This window comes from Pseudophryne corroboree, chromosome 7 (genome assembly GCF_028390025.1).
Source record: "Pseudophryne corroboree isolate aPseCor3 chromosome 7, aPseCor3.hap2, whole genome shotgun sequence".
Taxonomy (NCBI): Eukaryota; Metazoa; Chordata; class Amphibia; order Anura; family Myobatrachidae; genus Pseudophryne; species Pseudophryne corroboree.
Genome location: NC_086450.1, coordinates 98923496 through 98941782, shown reverse-complemented (window position 1 = coordinate 98941782; position 18287 = coordinate 98923496). Strand labels below are relative to the sequence as shown.

The following is an 18287-nucleotide window of genomic DNA, read 5'->3' as shown; positions in this document are numbered from 1 at the left end:
GACCCCCTCCCAACAGAAAAAGACACCGTCTTTTCAGCCGCAGTCCTTTCGCTCCTATAAAAACAAGCGGGCAAAAGGACAGTCTTATCTGCCACGAGGCAGAGGAAAGGGTAAGAGAGGGCAGCAAGCAGCCCCTGCCCAGGACCAGAAGCCCGCCCCGGGTTCTACAAAGCCTTCAGCATGACGCTGGGGCTTTACAAGCGGACTCAGGAGCGGTGGGGGGTCGACTAAAGATTTTCAGCAATCAGTGGGCTCGCTCACAGGTGGACCCGTGGATCCTGCAGATAGTATCTCAGGGTTACATGTTGGAATTCGAAAGATCTCCCCCTCGCCGTTTCCTAAAGTCTGCTTTACCAACGTCTCCCTCAGAAAGGGCGACGGTATTGGAAGCCATTCACAAGCTGTATTCTCAGCAGGTGATAGTCAAGGTACCCCTCCTACAACAGGGAAAGGGGTATTATTCCACACTATTTGTGGTACCGAAGCCGGACGGTTCGGTAAGACCTACTCTAAATCTGAAATCCTTGAACCTGTACATACAGAAATTCAAGTTCAAGATGGAGTCACTAAGAGCAGTGATAGCGAATCTGGAAGAAGGGGACTTCATGGTGTCCCTGGACATAAAAGATGCTTATCTGCATGTCCCAATTTACCCCTCACACCAAGGGTATCTCAGGTTCGTGATACAAGACTGTCATCAGTTTCAAACGCTGCCGTTTGGTTTGTCCACGGCACCTCGGGTCTTTACCAAGGTAATGACCGAAATGATGGTTCTTCTACGAAGAAAAGGCGTATTAATTATCCCTTACTTGGACGATCTCCTGATAAGGGCAAAGTCCAGAGAACAGCTGGAAGTCGGTGTAGCACTAACCCAAGTAGTGCTTCAACAACACGGGTGGATTCTTTATCTTCCAAAATCTCAATTGTCCCCGACAACACGTCTGCTGTTCCTGGGAATGATTCTGGACACGGTTCAGAAAAAGGTGTTTCTCCCGGAGGAGAAAGCAAGGGAGTTATCCGAACTTGTCAGGAACCTCCTAAAACCAGGAAATGTGTCAGTACATCAATGCACAAGAGTCCTGGGAAAGATGGTGGCTTCTTACGAAGCAATTCCATTCGGCAGATTCCATGCACGAATATTTCAGTGGGATCTGCTGGACAAATGGTCCGGATCGCATCTGCACATGCATCAGCGGATAACACTGTCACCAAGGACAAGGTTGTCTCTCCTGTGGTGGTTGCAGAGTGCCCATCTGTTAGAGGGCCGCAGGTTCGGCATACAGGACTGGGTCCTGGTGACTACGGATGCCAGCCTACGGGGCTGGGGAGCAGTCACACAGGGAAGAAACTTCCAGGGTGTATGGTCAAACCTGGAGACGTCTCTTCACATAAATATACTGGAGCTAAGAGCGATCTACAATGCTCTAAGCTTGGCGAAACCGCTGCTTCAGGGTCAGCCGGTGTTGATCCAGTCGGACAACATCACGGCAGTCGCCCACGTAAACAGACAAGGCGGCACGAGAAGCAGAAGAGCAATGACAGAAGCTGCAAGGATTCTTCGCTGGGCGGAAAATCATGTCATAGCACTGTCAGCAGTGTTCATCCCGGGAGTGGACAACTGGGAAGCAGACTTCCTCAGCAGACACGACCTTCACCCGGGAGAGTGGGGACTTCATCCGGAAGTTTTCCACATGATTGTAAAACCATTGGGAAAAACCAAAGGTGGACATGATGGCGTCTCGCCTCAACAAAAAACTGGACAGATATTGCGCCAGGTCAAGAGACCCTCAGGCAATAGCTGTGGACGCTCTGGTAACACCGTGGGTGTACCAGTCAGTGTATGTTTTTCCTCCTCTGCCTCTCATACCAAAGGTACTGAGAATTATACGGAAAAGGGGAGTAAGAACAATACTAGTGGCTCCGGATTGGCCAAGAAGAACTTGGTATCCGGAACTTCAAGAGATGCTCACGGAAGATCCGTGGCCTCTACCTCTAAGAAGGGATCTGCTTCAGCAGGGACCTTGTATGTTCCAAGACTTACCGCGACTGCGTTTGACGGCATGGCGGTTGAACGCCGGATTCTAAAAGAAAAGGGCATTCCAGAGGAAGTTATTCCTACTTTGATTAAAGCTAGGAAGGAAGTGACCGCACAACATTATCACCGCATTTGGAGAAAGTATGTTGCGTGGTGTGAGGCCAAGAAGGCCCCAACGGAAGAATTTCAATTGGGTCGATTCCTACATTTCCTGCAGGCAGGATTGTCTATGGGCCTCAAATTGGGGTCTATTAAAGTTCAAATTTCGGCCTTATCAATCTTCTTCCAAAAAGAATTGGCTTCAGTGCCTGAAGTACAAACTTTTGTCAAGGGTGTACTACATATACAACCCCCAATTGTGCCTCCAGTGGCACCGTGGGATCTAAACGTAGTTTTGGATTTTCTCAAATCTCATTGGTTTGAGCCTCTCAAATCGGTAGATTTGAAGTATCTTACATGGAAAGTAACCATGCTATTGGCCCTGGCTTCAGCCAGGAGAGTTTCAGAGTTGGCGGCTTTATCGTACAAAAGCCCATATCTGATTTTCCATTCGGACAGGGCAGAACTGCGGACACGTCCTCATTTTCTCCCTAAGGTGGTTTCGGCTTTTCACTTGAACCAGCCTATTGTGGTGCCTGCGGCTACTAGCGACTTGGAGGACTCCAAGTTACTGGACGTTGTCAGAGCATTGAAAATATATATTTCAAGGACAGCTGGAGTCAGAAAATCTGACTCGTTGTTTATCTTGTATGCACCCAACAAGATGGGTGCTCCTGCGTCTAAGCAGACGATTGCTCGTTGGATCTGTAGCACAATTCAACTTGCACATTCTGTGGCAGGCCTGCCACAGCCTAAAACTGTAAAAGCCCACTCCACAAGGAAGGTGGGCTCATCTTGGGCGGCTGCCCGAGGGGTCTCGGCATTACAACTTTGCCGAGCAGCTACGTGGTCAGGGGAGAACACGTTTGTAAAATTTTACAAATTTGATACTCTGGCTAAAGAGGACTTGGAGTTCTCTCATTCGGTGCTGCAGAGTCATCCGCACTCTCCCGCCCGTTTGGGAGCTTTGGTATAATCCCCATGGTCCTGACGGAGTCCCCAGCATCCACTAGGACGTTAGAGAAAATAAGAATTTACTTACCGATAATTCTATTTCTCGTAGTCCGTAGTGGATGCTGGGCGCCCATCCCAAGTGCGGATTGTCTGCATTACTTGTACATAGTTATTGTTACAAAAATCGGGTTATTATTGTTGTGAGCCATCTTTTTTAAGAGGCTACTTCTTTGTTATCATACTGTTAACTGGGTTCAGATCACAAGTTGTACGGTGTGATTGGTGTGGCTGGTATGAGTCTTACCCGGGATTCAAGATCCTTCCTTATTGTGTACGCTCGTCCGGGCACAGTACCTAACTGAGGCTTGGAGGAGGGTCATAGGGGGAGGAGCCAGTACACACCATGTGATCCTAAAATCTTGCTTTTGTGCCCTGTCTCCTGCGGAGCCGCTATTCCCCATGGTCCTGACGGAGTCCCCAGCATCCACTACGGACTACGAGAAATAGAATTATCGGTAAGTAAATTCTTATTTTTTTATTTTTTTTTAAAGATTTTTCTTTTGAATATTTAGCTTCTTTTTTTTTTTTTATCTTCTAAATTTTATTTGGCTGTCCATGAAAAATTCAGTTGTGTTTATAAGCATTGAAAACTTTAACGTTATTACTTAAAGGAAACGATTTGTTTCACCCAGCAGCGCCCACTAGGGGACAAAAAAAAAAAGGAGCCATTCAGTTGTTGGTCCGTTTCGATGCCTGTTAGCCGTTGGGGTGACGTTTCTTTTCTCAGCCCCCTGAGGTGCAACAAGAAATGTGCGCTAAGTGTTCGTCCGTTTGGACACCCCAAGCAGAACTTTAGATGGGTTTAGCTGTTTTACGTGGCTAAACCTTGTCTTGTTCGGAACAATATGCATGGGCGCCCAAACACAATTTCTCTATCGTCCTAGTGGATGCTGGGGTTCCTGAAAGGACCATGGGGAATAGCGGCTCCGCAGGAGACAGGGCACAAAAGTAAAGCTTTCCGATCAGGTGGTGTGCACTGGCTCCTCCCCCTATGACCCTCCTCCAAGCCAGTTAGATTTTTGTGCCCGGCCGAGAAGGGTGCAATCTAGGTGGCTCTCCTAAAGAGCTGCTTAGAAAAAGTTTAGCTAGGTTTTTTATTTTACAGTGATTCCTGCTGGCAACAGGATCACTGCAGCGAGGGACTGAGGGGAGAAGGAGTCAACTCACCTGCGTGCAGGATGGATTGGCTTCTTGGCTACTGGACATCAAGCTCCAGAGGGACGATCACAGGTACAGCCTGGATGGTCACCGGAGCCGCGCCGCCGGCCCCCTTACAGATGCTGAAGTCAGAAGAGGTCCAGAATCGGCGGCTGAAGACTCCTGCAGTCTTCTAAAGGTAGCGCACAGCACTGCAGCTGTGCGCCATTTTCCTCTCAGCACACTTCACACGGCAGTCACTGAGGGTGCAGGGCGCTGGGAGGGGGGCGCCCTGGGAGGCAAATGTAACCTATATAAAGGCTAAAAATACCTCACATATAGCCCCCAGAGGCTATATGGAGATATTTAACCCCTGCCTGATTTCTCTAAATAGCGGGAGACGAGCCCGCCAGAAAAGGGGCGGGGCCTATCTCCTCAGCACACAGCGCCATTTTCTCTCACAGAAAGGCTGGAGAGAAGGCTCCCAGGCTCTCCCCTGCACTGCACTACAGAAACAGGGTTTAAACAGAGAGGGGGGGCACTAATTGGCGATATAAATATCTATATAAAGATGCTATTAGGGAGAAACACTTATATAAGGTTGTCCCTATATAAAATTATAGCGTTTTTGGTGTGTGCTGGCAAACTCTCCCTCTGTCTCTCCAAAGGGCTAGTGGGTCCTGTCCTCTATCAGAGCATTCCCTGTGTGTGTGCTGTGTGTCGATACGTGTGTGTCGACATGTAGGAGGACGATGTTGGTGAGGAGGCGGAGCAATTGCCTGTAATGGTGATGTCACTCTCTAGGGAGTCGACACCGGAATGGATGGCTTATTTAGGGAATTACGTGATAATGTCAACACGCTGCAAGGTCGGTTGACGACATGAGACGGCCGACAAACAATTAGTACCGGTCCAGACGTCTCAAAAACACCGTCAGGGGTTTTTAAAACGCCCGTTTACTTTAGTCGGTCGACACAGACAGGGACACTGAATCCAGTGTCGACGGTGAATAAACAAACGTATTCCTTATTAGGGCCACACGTTCAAGGCAATGAAGGAGGTGTTACATATTTCTGATACTACAAGTACCACAAAAGAGGGTATTATGTGGGATGTGAAAAAACTACCATAGTTTTTCCTGAATCAGATAAATTAAATAAAGTGTGTGATGATGCGTGGGTTCCCCCCGATAGAAAATTATGGGCGGTATACCTTTTCCCGCCAGAAGTTAGGGCGCGTTGGGAAACACCCCTTAGGGTGGATAAGGCGCTCACACGCTTATCAAAACAAGTGGCGGTACCGTCTATAGATAGGGCCGTCCTCAAGGATCAGCTGACGGGAGGCTGGAAAATATCATAAAAAGTATATACACACATACTGGTGTTATACTGCGACCAGCGATCGCCGCAGCCTGGATGTGCAGAGCTGGGGTGGCTTGGTCGGATTCCCTGACTAAAAATATTGATACCCTTGACAGGGACAGTATTTTATTGACTATAGAGCATTTAAAGGATGCATTTCTATATATGCGAGATGCACAGAGGGATATTTGCACTCTGGCATCAAGAGTAAGTGCGATGTCCATATCTGCCAGAAGATGTTTATGGACACGACAGTGGTCAGGTGATGCAGATTCCAAACGGCACAAAGGTGTATTGCCGTATAAAGGAAGAGGAGTTATTTGGGGTCGGTCCATCGGACCTGGTGGCCACGGCAACTGCTGGAAAATCCACCGTTTTTACCCTAAGTCACATCTCTGCAGAAAAAGACACCGTCTTTTCAGCCTCAATCCTTTCGTCCCTATAAGATCATATCTGCCCAGGGATAGAGGAAAGGGAAGAAGACTGCAGCAGGCAGCCCATTCCCAGGAACAGAAGCGTTCCACCGCTTCTGACAAGTTCTCAGCATGGCGCTGAGACCGTACAGGACCCCTGGATCCTACAAGTAGTATCCCAGGGGTACAGATTGGAATGTCGAGACGTTTCCCCTTCGCAGGCTCCTGAAGTCTGCTTTACCAAGGTCTCCCTCCGACAAGGAGGCAGTATGGGAAAAAATTCACAAGCTGTATTCCCAGCAGGTGATAATTAAATTACCCCTCCTACTACAAGAAAAGGGGTATTATTCCACACTATATTGTGGTACTGAAGCCAGAAGGCTAGGTGAGACTTATTCTAAAAAAAATTTTTGAACACTTACAAAGGTTCAAATCAAGATGGAGTCACTCAGAGCAGTGATAACGAACCAGGAAGAAGGGGACTATATAGTGTCCCGGGACATCAGGGATGCTTACCTCTATGTCCCAAATTTGCCCTTCTCACTAAGGGTACCTCAGGTTCGTGGTGCAGAACTGTCACTATCAGTTTCAGACGCTGCCGTTTGGATTGTCCACGGCACCCCGGGTCTTTACCAAGGTAATGGCCGAAATGATGATTCTTCTTCGAAGAAAAGGCGTCTTAATTATCCCTTACTTGGACGATCTCCTGATAAGGGCATAGTCCAGGGAACAGTTGGAGGTCGGAGTAGCACTATCTCGGATACTGCTACAACAGCACGGGTGGATTCTAAATATTCCAAAATCGCAGCTGATCCCGACGACACGTCTGCTGTGCCTAGGGATGATTCTGGACACAGTCCAGAAAAAGGTGTTTCTCCCGGAAGAGAAAGCCAGGGAGTTATCCGAGCTAGTCAGGAACCTCCTAAAAACAGTGCATCATTGCACAAGGGTCCTGGTAAAAATGGTGGCTTCCTACGAAGCAATTCCATTCGACAGATTTCACGCAAGAACTTTTCAGTGGGATCTGCTGGACAAATGGTCCGGATCGCATCTTCAGATGCATCAGCGGATAACCCTATATCCAAGGACAAGGGTGTCTCTCCTGTGGTGGTTATAGAGTGCTCATCTTCTAGAGGGCCGCAGATTCGGCATTCAGGATTGGATGCTGGTGACCACGGAGCCCAGCCCGAGAGGCTGGGGAGCAGTCACACAAGGAAAAAATTTCCAGGGAGTGTGATCAAGTCTGGAGACTTTTCTCCACATAAATATACTGGAGCTAAGGGTAAATTTATAATGCTCTAAGCTTAGCAAGACCTCTGCTTCAAGGTCAGCCGGTATTGATCCAGTGGGAAAAACATCACGGCAGTCGCTCACGTAAACAGACAGGGCGACACAAGAAGCAGGAGGGCAATGGCAAAAACTGCAAGGACTTTTCGCTGGGCGGAAAATCATGTGATAGCACTGTCAGCAGTGTTTCATCCCGGGAATGGAAACTGGGAAGCAGACTTCCTCAGCAGGCACGACCTCCACCCGGGAGAGTGGAAACTTCATCGGGAAGTTTTTTCCACATGATTGTAAACCGTTGGGAAATACCAAAGGTGGACATGATGGCGTCCCGTCTGAACAAAAAACGGGACAGGTATTGCGCCAGGTCAAGAGACCCTCAGGCAATAGCTGTGGACGTTCTGGTAAAACGTGGGTGTACCAGTCGGTGTATGTGTTCCCTCCTCTGCTTCTCATACCTAAGGTGCTGAGAATTATAAGACGTAGAGGAGTAAGAACTATACTCATGGCTCCGGATTGGCCAAGAAGGACTTGGTACCCGGAACTTCAAGAGATGCTTACAGAGGTCTTATGGCCTCTGCCGCTAAGAAGGGACTTGCTTCAGCAAGTACCATGTCTGTTCCAAGACTTACCGCAGCTGCGTTTGTCGGCATGGCGGTGGAAAGCCGGATCCTAAGGGAAAAAGGCATTCCGGAAGAGGTCATTCCTACCCTGGTCAAAGCCAGAAAGGAGGTGACCGCACAACATTATCACCACATGTGGCGAAAATATGGCGTGGTGTGAGGCCAGGAAGGCCCCACAAAGAAATTTCAACTCGGTCGTTTCCTGCATTTCCTGCAAACAGGAGTGTCTATGGGCCTCAAATTGGGGTCCATTAAGGTTCAAATTTCGGCCCTGTCGATTTTCTTCCAGAAAGAATTGGCTTCAGTTCCTGAAGTCCAGAAGTTTGTCAAGGGAGTATTGCATATACAACCCCCTTTTTGTGCCTCCAGTGGCACTGAGGGATCTCAACGTAGTTCTGGGATTCCTCAAATCACATTGGTTTAAAACCAGTCAAATCTGTGGATTTGAAGCATCTCACATGAAAAGTGACCATGCTTTTGGCCCTGGCCTGGACCAGGCGAGTGTCAAATTGGTGGTTTTTTCTCAAAAAAGCCCATATCTGTTTGTCCATTCGGACAGGGCAGAGCTGCGGACTCGTCCCCAGTTCTCTCCCTAAGGTGGTGTCAGTGTTTCACCTGAACCAGCTTATTGTGGTGCCTTGCACCTACTAGGGACTTGGAGGACTCCAAGTTGCTGGATGTTGTCAGGGCCCTGAAAATGTGTTCCAGGACGGCTGGAGTCAGGAAAACTGACTTGCTGTTATCCTGTATGCACCCAACAAACTGGGTGCTCTTGCTTCTAAGCAGACTATTGCTAGTTGGATGTGTAATACAATTCAGCTTGCACATTCTGTGGCAGGCCTGCCACAGCCAAAATATGTAAATGCCCATTCCACAAGGAAGGTGGGCTCATCTTGGGCGGCTGCCCGAGGGGTCTCGGCTTTACAACTTTGCCGAGCAGCTACTTGGTCAGGGGCAAACACGTTTGCTAAATTCTACAAATTTGATACCCTGGCTAAGGAGGACCTGGAGTTCTCTCATTCGGTGCTGCAGAGTCATCCGCACTCTCCCGCCCGTTTGGGAGCTTTGGTATAATCCCCATGGTCCTTTCAGGAACCCCAGCATCCACTAGGACGATAGAGAAAATAAGAATTTACTTACCGATAATTCTATTTCTCGGAGTCCGTAGTGGATGCTGGGCGCCCATCCCAAGTGCGGATTATCTGCAATACTTGTACATAGTTACAAAAATCGGGTTATTATTGTTGTGAGCCATCTTTTCAGAGGCTCCGCTGTTATCATACTGTTAACTGGGTTTAGATCACAAGTTGTACGGTGTGATTGGTGTGGCTGGTATGAGTCTTACCCGGGATTCAAAATTCCTCCCTTATTGTGTACGCTCGTCCGGGCACAGTACCTAACTGGCTTGGAGGAGGGTCATAGGGGGAGGAGCCAGTGCACACCACCTGATCGGAAAGCTTTACTTTTGTGCCCTGTCTCCTGCGGAGCCGCTATTCCCCATGGTCCTTTCAGGAACCCCAGCATCCACTACGGACTCCGAGAAATAGAATTATCGGTAAGTAAATTCTTATTTTAATTGTGACTGTTGTTTGGGCATCTAAACATCCCATCTAGATGGGGAAAATAGACGCTCAAAGACAATTGAGTTGTCCCCAAAGTATAAGAACAGATGTATGTTTTATGTATTAAAAAGGATATAAAAGGAATCTAAACACACACACGCTGGTTTCACTGAGCTGTGATTGAAGTTATATTGTTTTTATCTTCATTTTGTCACTCAGGTCAAGAAGATTTTCTATCAAAAAATATATACTGTATCTCAATCATACATCTGTGCAAATGTAAAATACCCTAAACATCAGAATACTATGTAATCTAGAAATAAAGATAAATGCTTGTGCACTTAATTCGATATAGATGACACACCAATAACATACATGGTTCTTTATAAATAGTTGTTTATCAGGTACACCTGTGCAATATTGGTGCCAGATGAAGTGGTTTCTATGAGGAGCTTCTTGTCGGGAGAAATCACTAAAGAGTAAACGGGTGTTAGGTCCTACAATCAGGATATCATTGTGCTCAATACAGATTTCGATTGCTAAGGGAAAAAATGCTTTAGAAACTCTGGTAGTTAGGGGGAAATGGTCCTCCAAAAGATTGATGCCTATCATAGGCTTAGAGTCTTGGGTCTTATTTTGTTTCTTCCAAATACTTAATATGTTGAGGCTTGGGGGAGAGCAAAAAGTTTGAAGAGCCCTTTTATTCGATCTAGGTCCCTTTGATGCTACAGAGCGCTTGGACCTGTACATGGCACAGTAAAGATGGGAAATAATTGGTATGATCCTGATATAAGGAGACTTAAAATAGACACAAGTTGTGTGATATTATTACATCAATGAACTTTGTTGATTGCACAAACAAAGACATCAAATGCCTAGTCTTTGTAATGTTCATGCGAATAAAAAGTACAGGGTCATTGGGTAGCAGATTATTGTCTCCACTCCTGTAATAAGAAAATGGGCAGAATTAGCCAAAGGGAAAGCGTGTCTGTCCTTTCTCCGCCAGTAACTTGCAGAGGGGTAAGTGAATGCCGATATAAGTGCTATTCATCTGCAGGTGCATTGCCACAACTAGGGGATAATGGTTGAAAGGACAGGAATTAGTAGCATGTTGTATTAGCCTTTTGTAGCGTATTTTGTCCTAAGCATCTTAATTCCCCTGCCTGAATGGCGAGCCGTAAGAGTGTGGGTTTTGAACTAATACCCATCATGCATGTAAACGGTGTGAAAGGGTTTCTTAGTAAGTGACCACAGAGTGTTCTTGTGTCAGCCCTTGTGGAAATAGATACAATACAAACATTTCAGCTGAACGCCATGTAGCTGCATTGAGTAGAAACCTGGCTTCATTGTCTAGCTGCCCTCCCATACACAGTGAGAACAGAGCGCCCCTGAATGAGGGGTGCAAGCTCATTTTGTTTCATGCACTGCTAGGCTTTTAGGGATTCCATTCAGGGGGGGCACGTTTTTTGTTAAGTTGAGACCAATTCATTAGGTTTTATTGCCTGGTGAGAAGCAGTAATATGTTATTGTGAAAGTTCATCAAATATTCATGGTTTAAGATAAGTAGTAAATGTATTCATTCAAGTGGCCTTAGGGGATTTGAAAAGGAATATGTAGTCTGCTCAGCTGACAGTCTGCAGGGGGACGGGGCTTGTTTAACAAGCTTACGTCTAATCTCTGATTCCAGTTCGTCTGAGAGGATTTCCTCTTTTATTGTTGCAGATCTGCATAAAAACAACTTGTAATTCCTTGTAATCCTAAATTGGTGATCTTGACTTGCACTCCAGTTTTCCTAAATACATTTTGTCAATTTTAATATAAAACTCTATTAGACAAGCTTTCGGGGAGTCCCCATCCCCCCTCCCTCCTACCCCTTCAACCTTTTTTAATCCTTGCCCTGTTATGTACTTACATGTTCCCCTTTGTCACCAAAGCAGCATCGCACCTGTCCTTGCTTGAGAAGGGCGGAATAGACTCTGGTTATTACTTTTTAGTTTTTTAAGATGATTTGTAATAATGATAACAAAAAAATTCTTCTGATTTAAAGTGTTATTTCATGGTGGAATTATTACCCGCCACTTTGTTTTTGGAAGTTCTAACAGAGAAATGTATAGTTGGCCCACGCAAAAACTTTTGACATTTTTTTTTCTTTTTGTTTGTTTAGAAATAAATACGTTGGCAGAATAATGTATGGGTCGCAGCCCTCTGCAGAGGTTTGCAGTGTTTGCCTTTAAGTTTTACACGTCTGTTGTTTCAGAACTGTCATTTTAATAGTTTAAGGGCCATTTCGTGATTTTTTTAATGGCTCTATTTACTACTGTTAGACCTGCATATAGAAGTAAAAGAGCTATAATTCTTTGTGTAGAACGTGAGCAAATGATGGACCTTTTACGAGTAAAAGACCAGTACTACTCAAAGCTAAACATGCCATTTGTGTAAATAAAATGCCAGGTTGTGTGCTGTTAGTAAGCAGTTTCCTCCCCCACCCCACCACTCGTCCTTATCCTGTCTACTTGATGGAACATTGAATGCTTAGCGTGTATTCATTTAGTGCCGTTTTCTTCAGCTAGCCGAAAAAACTGCACTAATTCGACATTAGTGTATTAAATTGCGGGCGTTTTCGCCCATTTTATAGTCCCTTTTCGCCCATGCCTTTTCTTTCTTTTTTTGTGGACGAATCGGCATGGGCGAAAATGGACCCAAAAACGGGCAAAGACGCCCGCAAATTTGCCAAAACACGTGGATCAGTGGCAAATGCGACATTCCACGTGGTTTTCGTCCGTGGCGCTTTTTCCTCCAGTCGAAAAAAATGGCACGGGCATTGACTAGGTCGAATGTAAGTTCAACCTATAAAGAACTGAAAAGTGCCATTTTTTGCCTGGGCGAAAGAACCGGCACTAAATGAATATACCCTTAAAGCTGAACTTCCTACTTAATTTACTTGTGTGGAATTAACCTTTAGGTGCCCGTAAGCATTATTTGTAGTGTAACAAAAGATTAGATACATTTCACATAGTCCCAGCGGAAAATTCTCAAGTATAAGCTGTGTGGTATCTGGTCCTGCTGCTTTTGTGTTAGAGACTCCTCATCTAACTCTTTACACAAGTTAATGGTGTGGATTATATAACCGTCACCATGTACCAAACTTTCTGATTGCTTTACAGCTAACCACCCAGGCCCACTGCTGTATCATACTGATGTCAGTGAGGCCGTATTGTGTAGGTGTTCTCTGTTCTCACTGGTAGTTCCATTATTCTGACAACAGGTGAAAACGATAGATGGAGTTGCTGATTTTAATTCCTTGATATGGGCGTATAATTTGCTGGGTGGGGTAATTGGAGAGGTAACACCTACAGTTTCCTATATATAGCAATTGTTTAAGATGGTAAGGGATTAAGTAGGGGTAGGAAGAGTTGCTTGGCTATTGTAAATAACAGTAAAAGTTTCGGCAAGCAGGTGACCAGCCTCAGGATAGTCGCTGTGTTTTGTATTTTTAGTCCATCACAAGTAAAGTTTAGTAACCAAAAACTGTAGGACAGCTGTAAGACCTAGAGAGCTTCCTAAACGGCTGGGATCTTTTTCTTGGAGCTGCCGCCATTACTAATATATGTTGTCTGCTAATACAGCTGCCAGGGCCCCATCACCTTACCCTTTCAGTAACTGGGGGAGATGTGTCAAACCTTGCAGAGACATTAAGTGCCAACCAATTAGTTTCTTATTGTCATTTTACAGGCTGTGTGAAAAATAACAGGAGCTGTTACTTTATGTCTCCAAGGTTTGATACATTTACCCCAATGACACATGGGTAGTTAATTGGTAATAATGGGGCGCCTTTTGTCTGAACTTCTCTATATGAAAGAGAATATATATAATCATACAAGCTACTATCTTTATAGTGTACAAATACGTTTTCTGCTTTTCTCACTTATCAGCAGGGTTTAAGTCTTCCTACACAGTACTTTAAATCGGGGTTTATCACATTCTGGCCTCATGGAACCCAAACAGTGCATGGTTTCAAGGTATCCTCTGAATAATTTGTGTAATCTGCAGATGTCTTGTGTTAGTCAATTAACATACCTATGCTGCAGCTAGATCTGGAAAACATGCACTGTTAAGGTTCCATGAGGGCTTGGTGTGAGAAACGCAGCCTTATAATAAGAAGTTACTTCACATGGGGGAATACATTGTAGAAGCATGAAATTCTATTACAGGTATCTTACTTTCTGCAAAGAATGTAAAACATTAAGACAAGTCATGGTTGCCTTATTTCATATTTACATATGGTTTTAAACATGGTTGTGATATGGTTGGTATAATTATTTACCCAGTGTAGGCAGTTAGAGCAGAGATCTCTCCAAAGCTTTCTGTGCCTCCTACTGTCCCAGGTAGACGCTGCTACTGTATGACCGTCTCTTTAAAAAAATTTTGCATTGTACTTCACGGTACTTCAAGATTTCATGTCCATTGTTGACAAGAAGTTATATTTTTCCTTTACAGGCGGATGATGTTGAAAGCAAAATTCGTGAAATTATGCCTCCGGGATTTTGCTGCGCTACAGATGATTTCATGACATTACTGGAGAAAGAAGTGAATTTTAAACCATTTGGCAGTATAATTCATACATACACAGTTTACAATGAAGACTCTGGAGAAGAAATTACTTATCAGATATATAAGGTAAGTAAGGATTTTCTAAACTTAAACGTCATTATATGTTTGTTTTGAGTATTGTTTTGTACTATTTCATATTTATAGATCATATTAAGTGTTTGTTACAGACATAAATGCATTATTTACTGGTCTTCATACCATTTCCTGGCTGCTTCACCCTAATACACAACTGTGAATCGTTCAAGTAAAGGAGGGAACAAATTCAGTAAACGTTGTGTTTTAAAAAGAAAAATATACCTACCCACAGACTGGGGAGAGGAGAAGGAAAGGGTGATTCCAAACTTTCCCTTATTCTCTTACCCTAATGGCTGAAATCTGTCCTTATTATTTTTGGTATAGTCCTTTTAAAGAGTATCTCTCTCGCATTGCTTCACATTAAACGGATATCAAGGGTATTAAGGGGGCAGTTCAGCTAAAAGCGATAGCTGCCTGTGTGGTAATGGTGGCACATTGCAGGCATGAAATCGCTCTACTGTCTCGCACTGCCATATGTGAGTTCAGTAAAAGGAGCGATGTTGCCATTCGGTTATTATCCATGATGTGCGCAGCAGCCGTACATTGTAGATACTTGAATTGTCTGGTAAGTGTAGAATACGATGTACTTGGTTGAATATTCCTCCTGTGCTCGTGAGGATAGATTCTAATTGGTTATGAATGACCACATCTACCCACACCAGTAGCTAATGTAAATAACTTTTCAAGCATTTAATCAAGGTGTACAATATAAATTTAGACAAAATTTGCACTCCCCAATTTTCTGGGTGGTAGCTAGATAACAGTAGCGTGTAGTGATAAGTTACAGCATTAATAGAATATAGAACATGAGTGACCAGCGACTAAAAGTGTAACCATATAGTAAGGCTTAACTTGATTATGTTTGTGTTCAGATCAATCTTAGGCCCATAATCATGTGATGTATTCAGGAAATGGAATACAAAGAAAATAGTCAAAACATTGTAACGGAGTCCCAAACAGTATTACACCAAAGTGCACAGATACTTAGTGGTTTAAAAACGATTAATGCAGTAGTATATGTTAAGAACAGCAAACGTACAATAAAAAACGACAGCTGCAGGTGGCAATGCCCACACACTACAGCAGGGCCAAAGCTGTCCCTGGTTGTGGCAGGTGCCGGCTCTGGGACTGCACAAGGGGATCTTGCGTGAGCAATGAGATCCCGCACATGCGCACTGGTGCTGGCTGGACAGGGAGACACAGCCCATCAGCACTTAGCTCAGGGGGGCATGGCTGGAAGAGGAATTTTTCATTCGCCCACTTCCCCAGACAAGATGTTACTACATCTTGTCGATGTCCCTTCCTGCTCTGTAATAAGGCGAAGCTGGAAGTGTGCATTGTGCCGCTAAAATACATTAACCCCATAATTTTGTCACTACAGTATCTAAACCTAGGGGATAGTGAGAATTAGCTATACGTATTTACATTCTGTTGAATTGCCATGCTGCCTGTAGTGTCACCCCCGCCAATTGCCATGGCACCTGTAGTGTCTTCCTCCCTCCATGGCCTCCAGAAGAAACTCTGCATTCTCCTCCTTCACTGGTGCGAGACGGCACCTGTAGCCTCCGCTTAGCGACGCAAGATCTCTGCTGCCGCTCGCCCCTGCACGATGCCAGCTCCCTGTTGCTGCCCACTCAGGATCTGCCGGGATCCTTGATGTACCGGTGCCCGTCTCTGCTGTGACTCCACCATAGGGTGCTGTCACCTCAGCTGCTGCTCTGTTTGCTGCGGTAAGGTGCTCCTCACTGACTGCTGCTTTTAGGTGTGCCATCAGTTACCCACTTACCCCTGAGGCTGCCATACTGCCGGTGCTGGTGTTTGACCCCCTGTGCTTCTGACTACTTCTCCAGCATTCAGAACCACTGCACCCCCTACAGAAGCCAGCCCCCTTTCACCCCTACCCTAAAGAAAGACCCACAAGATCCCTTGGCCAGATGAGTGCCTATATTAACTGTGTACCCTTGCACCTTTGCTGGACACTGTCATATACCTCCACACAAATTATCTGCCTCCTGAATGTTTGGATATCAGCTGTCTACTAACCTGCCCCTAACCCACTCCTTGCCCCAGTTGCTATCTACCCTCCCTGCCCCCAGCAATGCCAATAGTACTGCCTGTTCTAAAACCCCACTCTGCCCCAACTGCTTTATGTCCCTACCACCAGCACTACCTTCCCCCATAACCTCTCCTTGCTTCCTCCATTATTTTCCCAGCTGCTATCTATCCTTATCCCCTCCCAAGCCCCAGCATTGCCTGCCCCTAACCCTCTCCTTGCCCTCCCCCAGTACTGCCGCAGCTGCTAACTACCCTTATCCCTTCCCTATTCCCAGCTCTGCATTCCCCTAACCCTCTCTTGCCCCCAGTACTGCCCCAAATGCTATATACACTTATCCTCTACCTACCCCCAACATTGCCTGTCATTAGCCACCTCTTTGCCCCATTATTGTCCCAGCTGCTTTCTACTCTGATCACCTCTCTATTCCCAGCACTGCCTGCACCTAACCTCTACTTGCCTCAAAGTACTGCCCCAGCTGATATCTAGACTTATCCCCCCTTCCTACCCTAACGACCTCATGCCCTTACCACCTTTATATCCTCTCCCCCCTTCCCCAACTGCTTCCTGCCTCAACTACCAGCTTAGCCCCAACTACGAGTGTGACTTCCCATGTGTAAGGCATGTGGGGGGTGGTCTGATGCTTTATGGGGAGCTCAAAAGCATAATTTATGTGATAAGACCCAGAAAGAGTAGAGAAGGACCCCACTTTTCGAAAGTGAGGGGTCCCTGGGACCCACAATCACTGAATAGAATAGTACCACTTACACTCTGCCCATAGTCATTGTTCCAGTGTGGTATCACTGTGTGTAATGCAGATTACATTCCTCTGTGGCTAATTCACAATACAGATTAATTGCAGTTGGGCTAGTACAACAGTACACCTATGGCCTGTTGATTTAGTATAAATATTGAACTTGTTGCGTTAGACACCCAAGTCTCTGGTAGCCAATGTACAACACAGAGGTTATTACCCAGTGTAGTGTAGTCACCACCCTCCGTTATATGCTATTCTCCCACTGAAGGCACAGCAAGGCTGCTAGCCCAGGTATTGCTAGCCCAGGTATTTCATCTGCTCTCTGCTACTGTTGGAAGCTGGCTGCTTGTTTTCACTAAATCCCTGCATCCGAGCAGAGGTCAGTGCAGTAAATAAACGTGAAAGGGAGTCCCGGACAGGAGAAACCAGGTGTGCCGCTAGCGCTAGCTTACGGCCGTGAGAGTGGCCGCGGAGTCTGGTCACCAAGCCTGTGATGAGTGGACCAGGCTGCTGCCTGTTAAGCCCACTACAGGCTAACAGGCAGATCACGGTTTCCGGTGCGGCGGTGGGAGGAGGAACCACTGCGGCTCGAGCGTGCCGCACACAGGGGGACCGGGCTGGCTGGCTCCCTGAGCAGTGCTGGGCGCTGAGGTCTGGGAGCCTCGCTCCCAGTGCCCCAACACCACAAGTAGGCAGAGCAGCCGCTGCAGACGGAGCTTGTCTGCGCGGCTGGGACCAGGAGCTGAGCTCCTTTGCGTCGGCCCTGCTACAGTGCTCGAAGTGGCAGTATGCCATACCGTTGTAAACCGTCCCACTTCGAGCACTGATTTGTTGTTTATATCTCTGTGTAGCACATTTTGCACTTTTATGCTTTAGCACTTGTAGGCTCTGGTCACTTTCTTGTTTTATATTTATATATATTTTAGATTTATTCGTTAAGTTGGATATTTGGCATGACAAAACTTTTCCAAATTGTCTTGCGTATTTATTCGTATGAGTGTCTTGCACGACCTTGGCTCTGCTTGTTCCTGGTAACAGTGTGTTGTTGGTGGTCAGCACACTCCAGAATGAATGAAAGCCGGCTTGGCAGGAGTAAGAAGGCTCCTGCAAGGTTTGCTGCATTCTCCTCATTCAGTCTGTCGACCACCGGCCTCTCAATGCCAGATGGGGCAAACACGGTCAGCAACGGGTGCATGTAAGAGGAGACCAGAAAGCATGTAACGCCTCGCCAGAAGCAAATCATCTTGGAATTACTTTTCCATC

The 18287-nt window shown here is 46.0% G+C and overlaps 1 protein-coding gene across 1 annotated transcript in view; it reads left to right on the top strand.

Annotated features, from left to right (window-relative positions):
• The window catches only part of HAT1 (histone acetyltransferase 1), a 207914-nt gene that overhangs the window by 78159 nt on the left and 111468 nt on the right, over nucleotides 1-18287 (top strand). The window contains exon 5 of the mRNA XM_063933462.1: nucleotides 14026-14205. Coding sequence (XP_063789532.1) covers nucleotides 14026-14205 — 180 coding nt within the window. The remainder of the gene's footprint in view (nucleotides 1-14025; nucleotides 14206-18287) is intronic.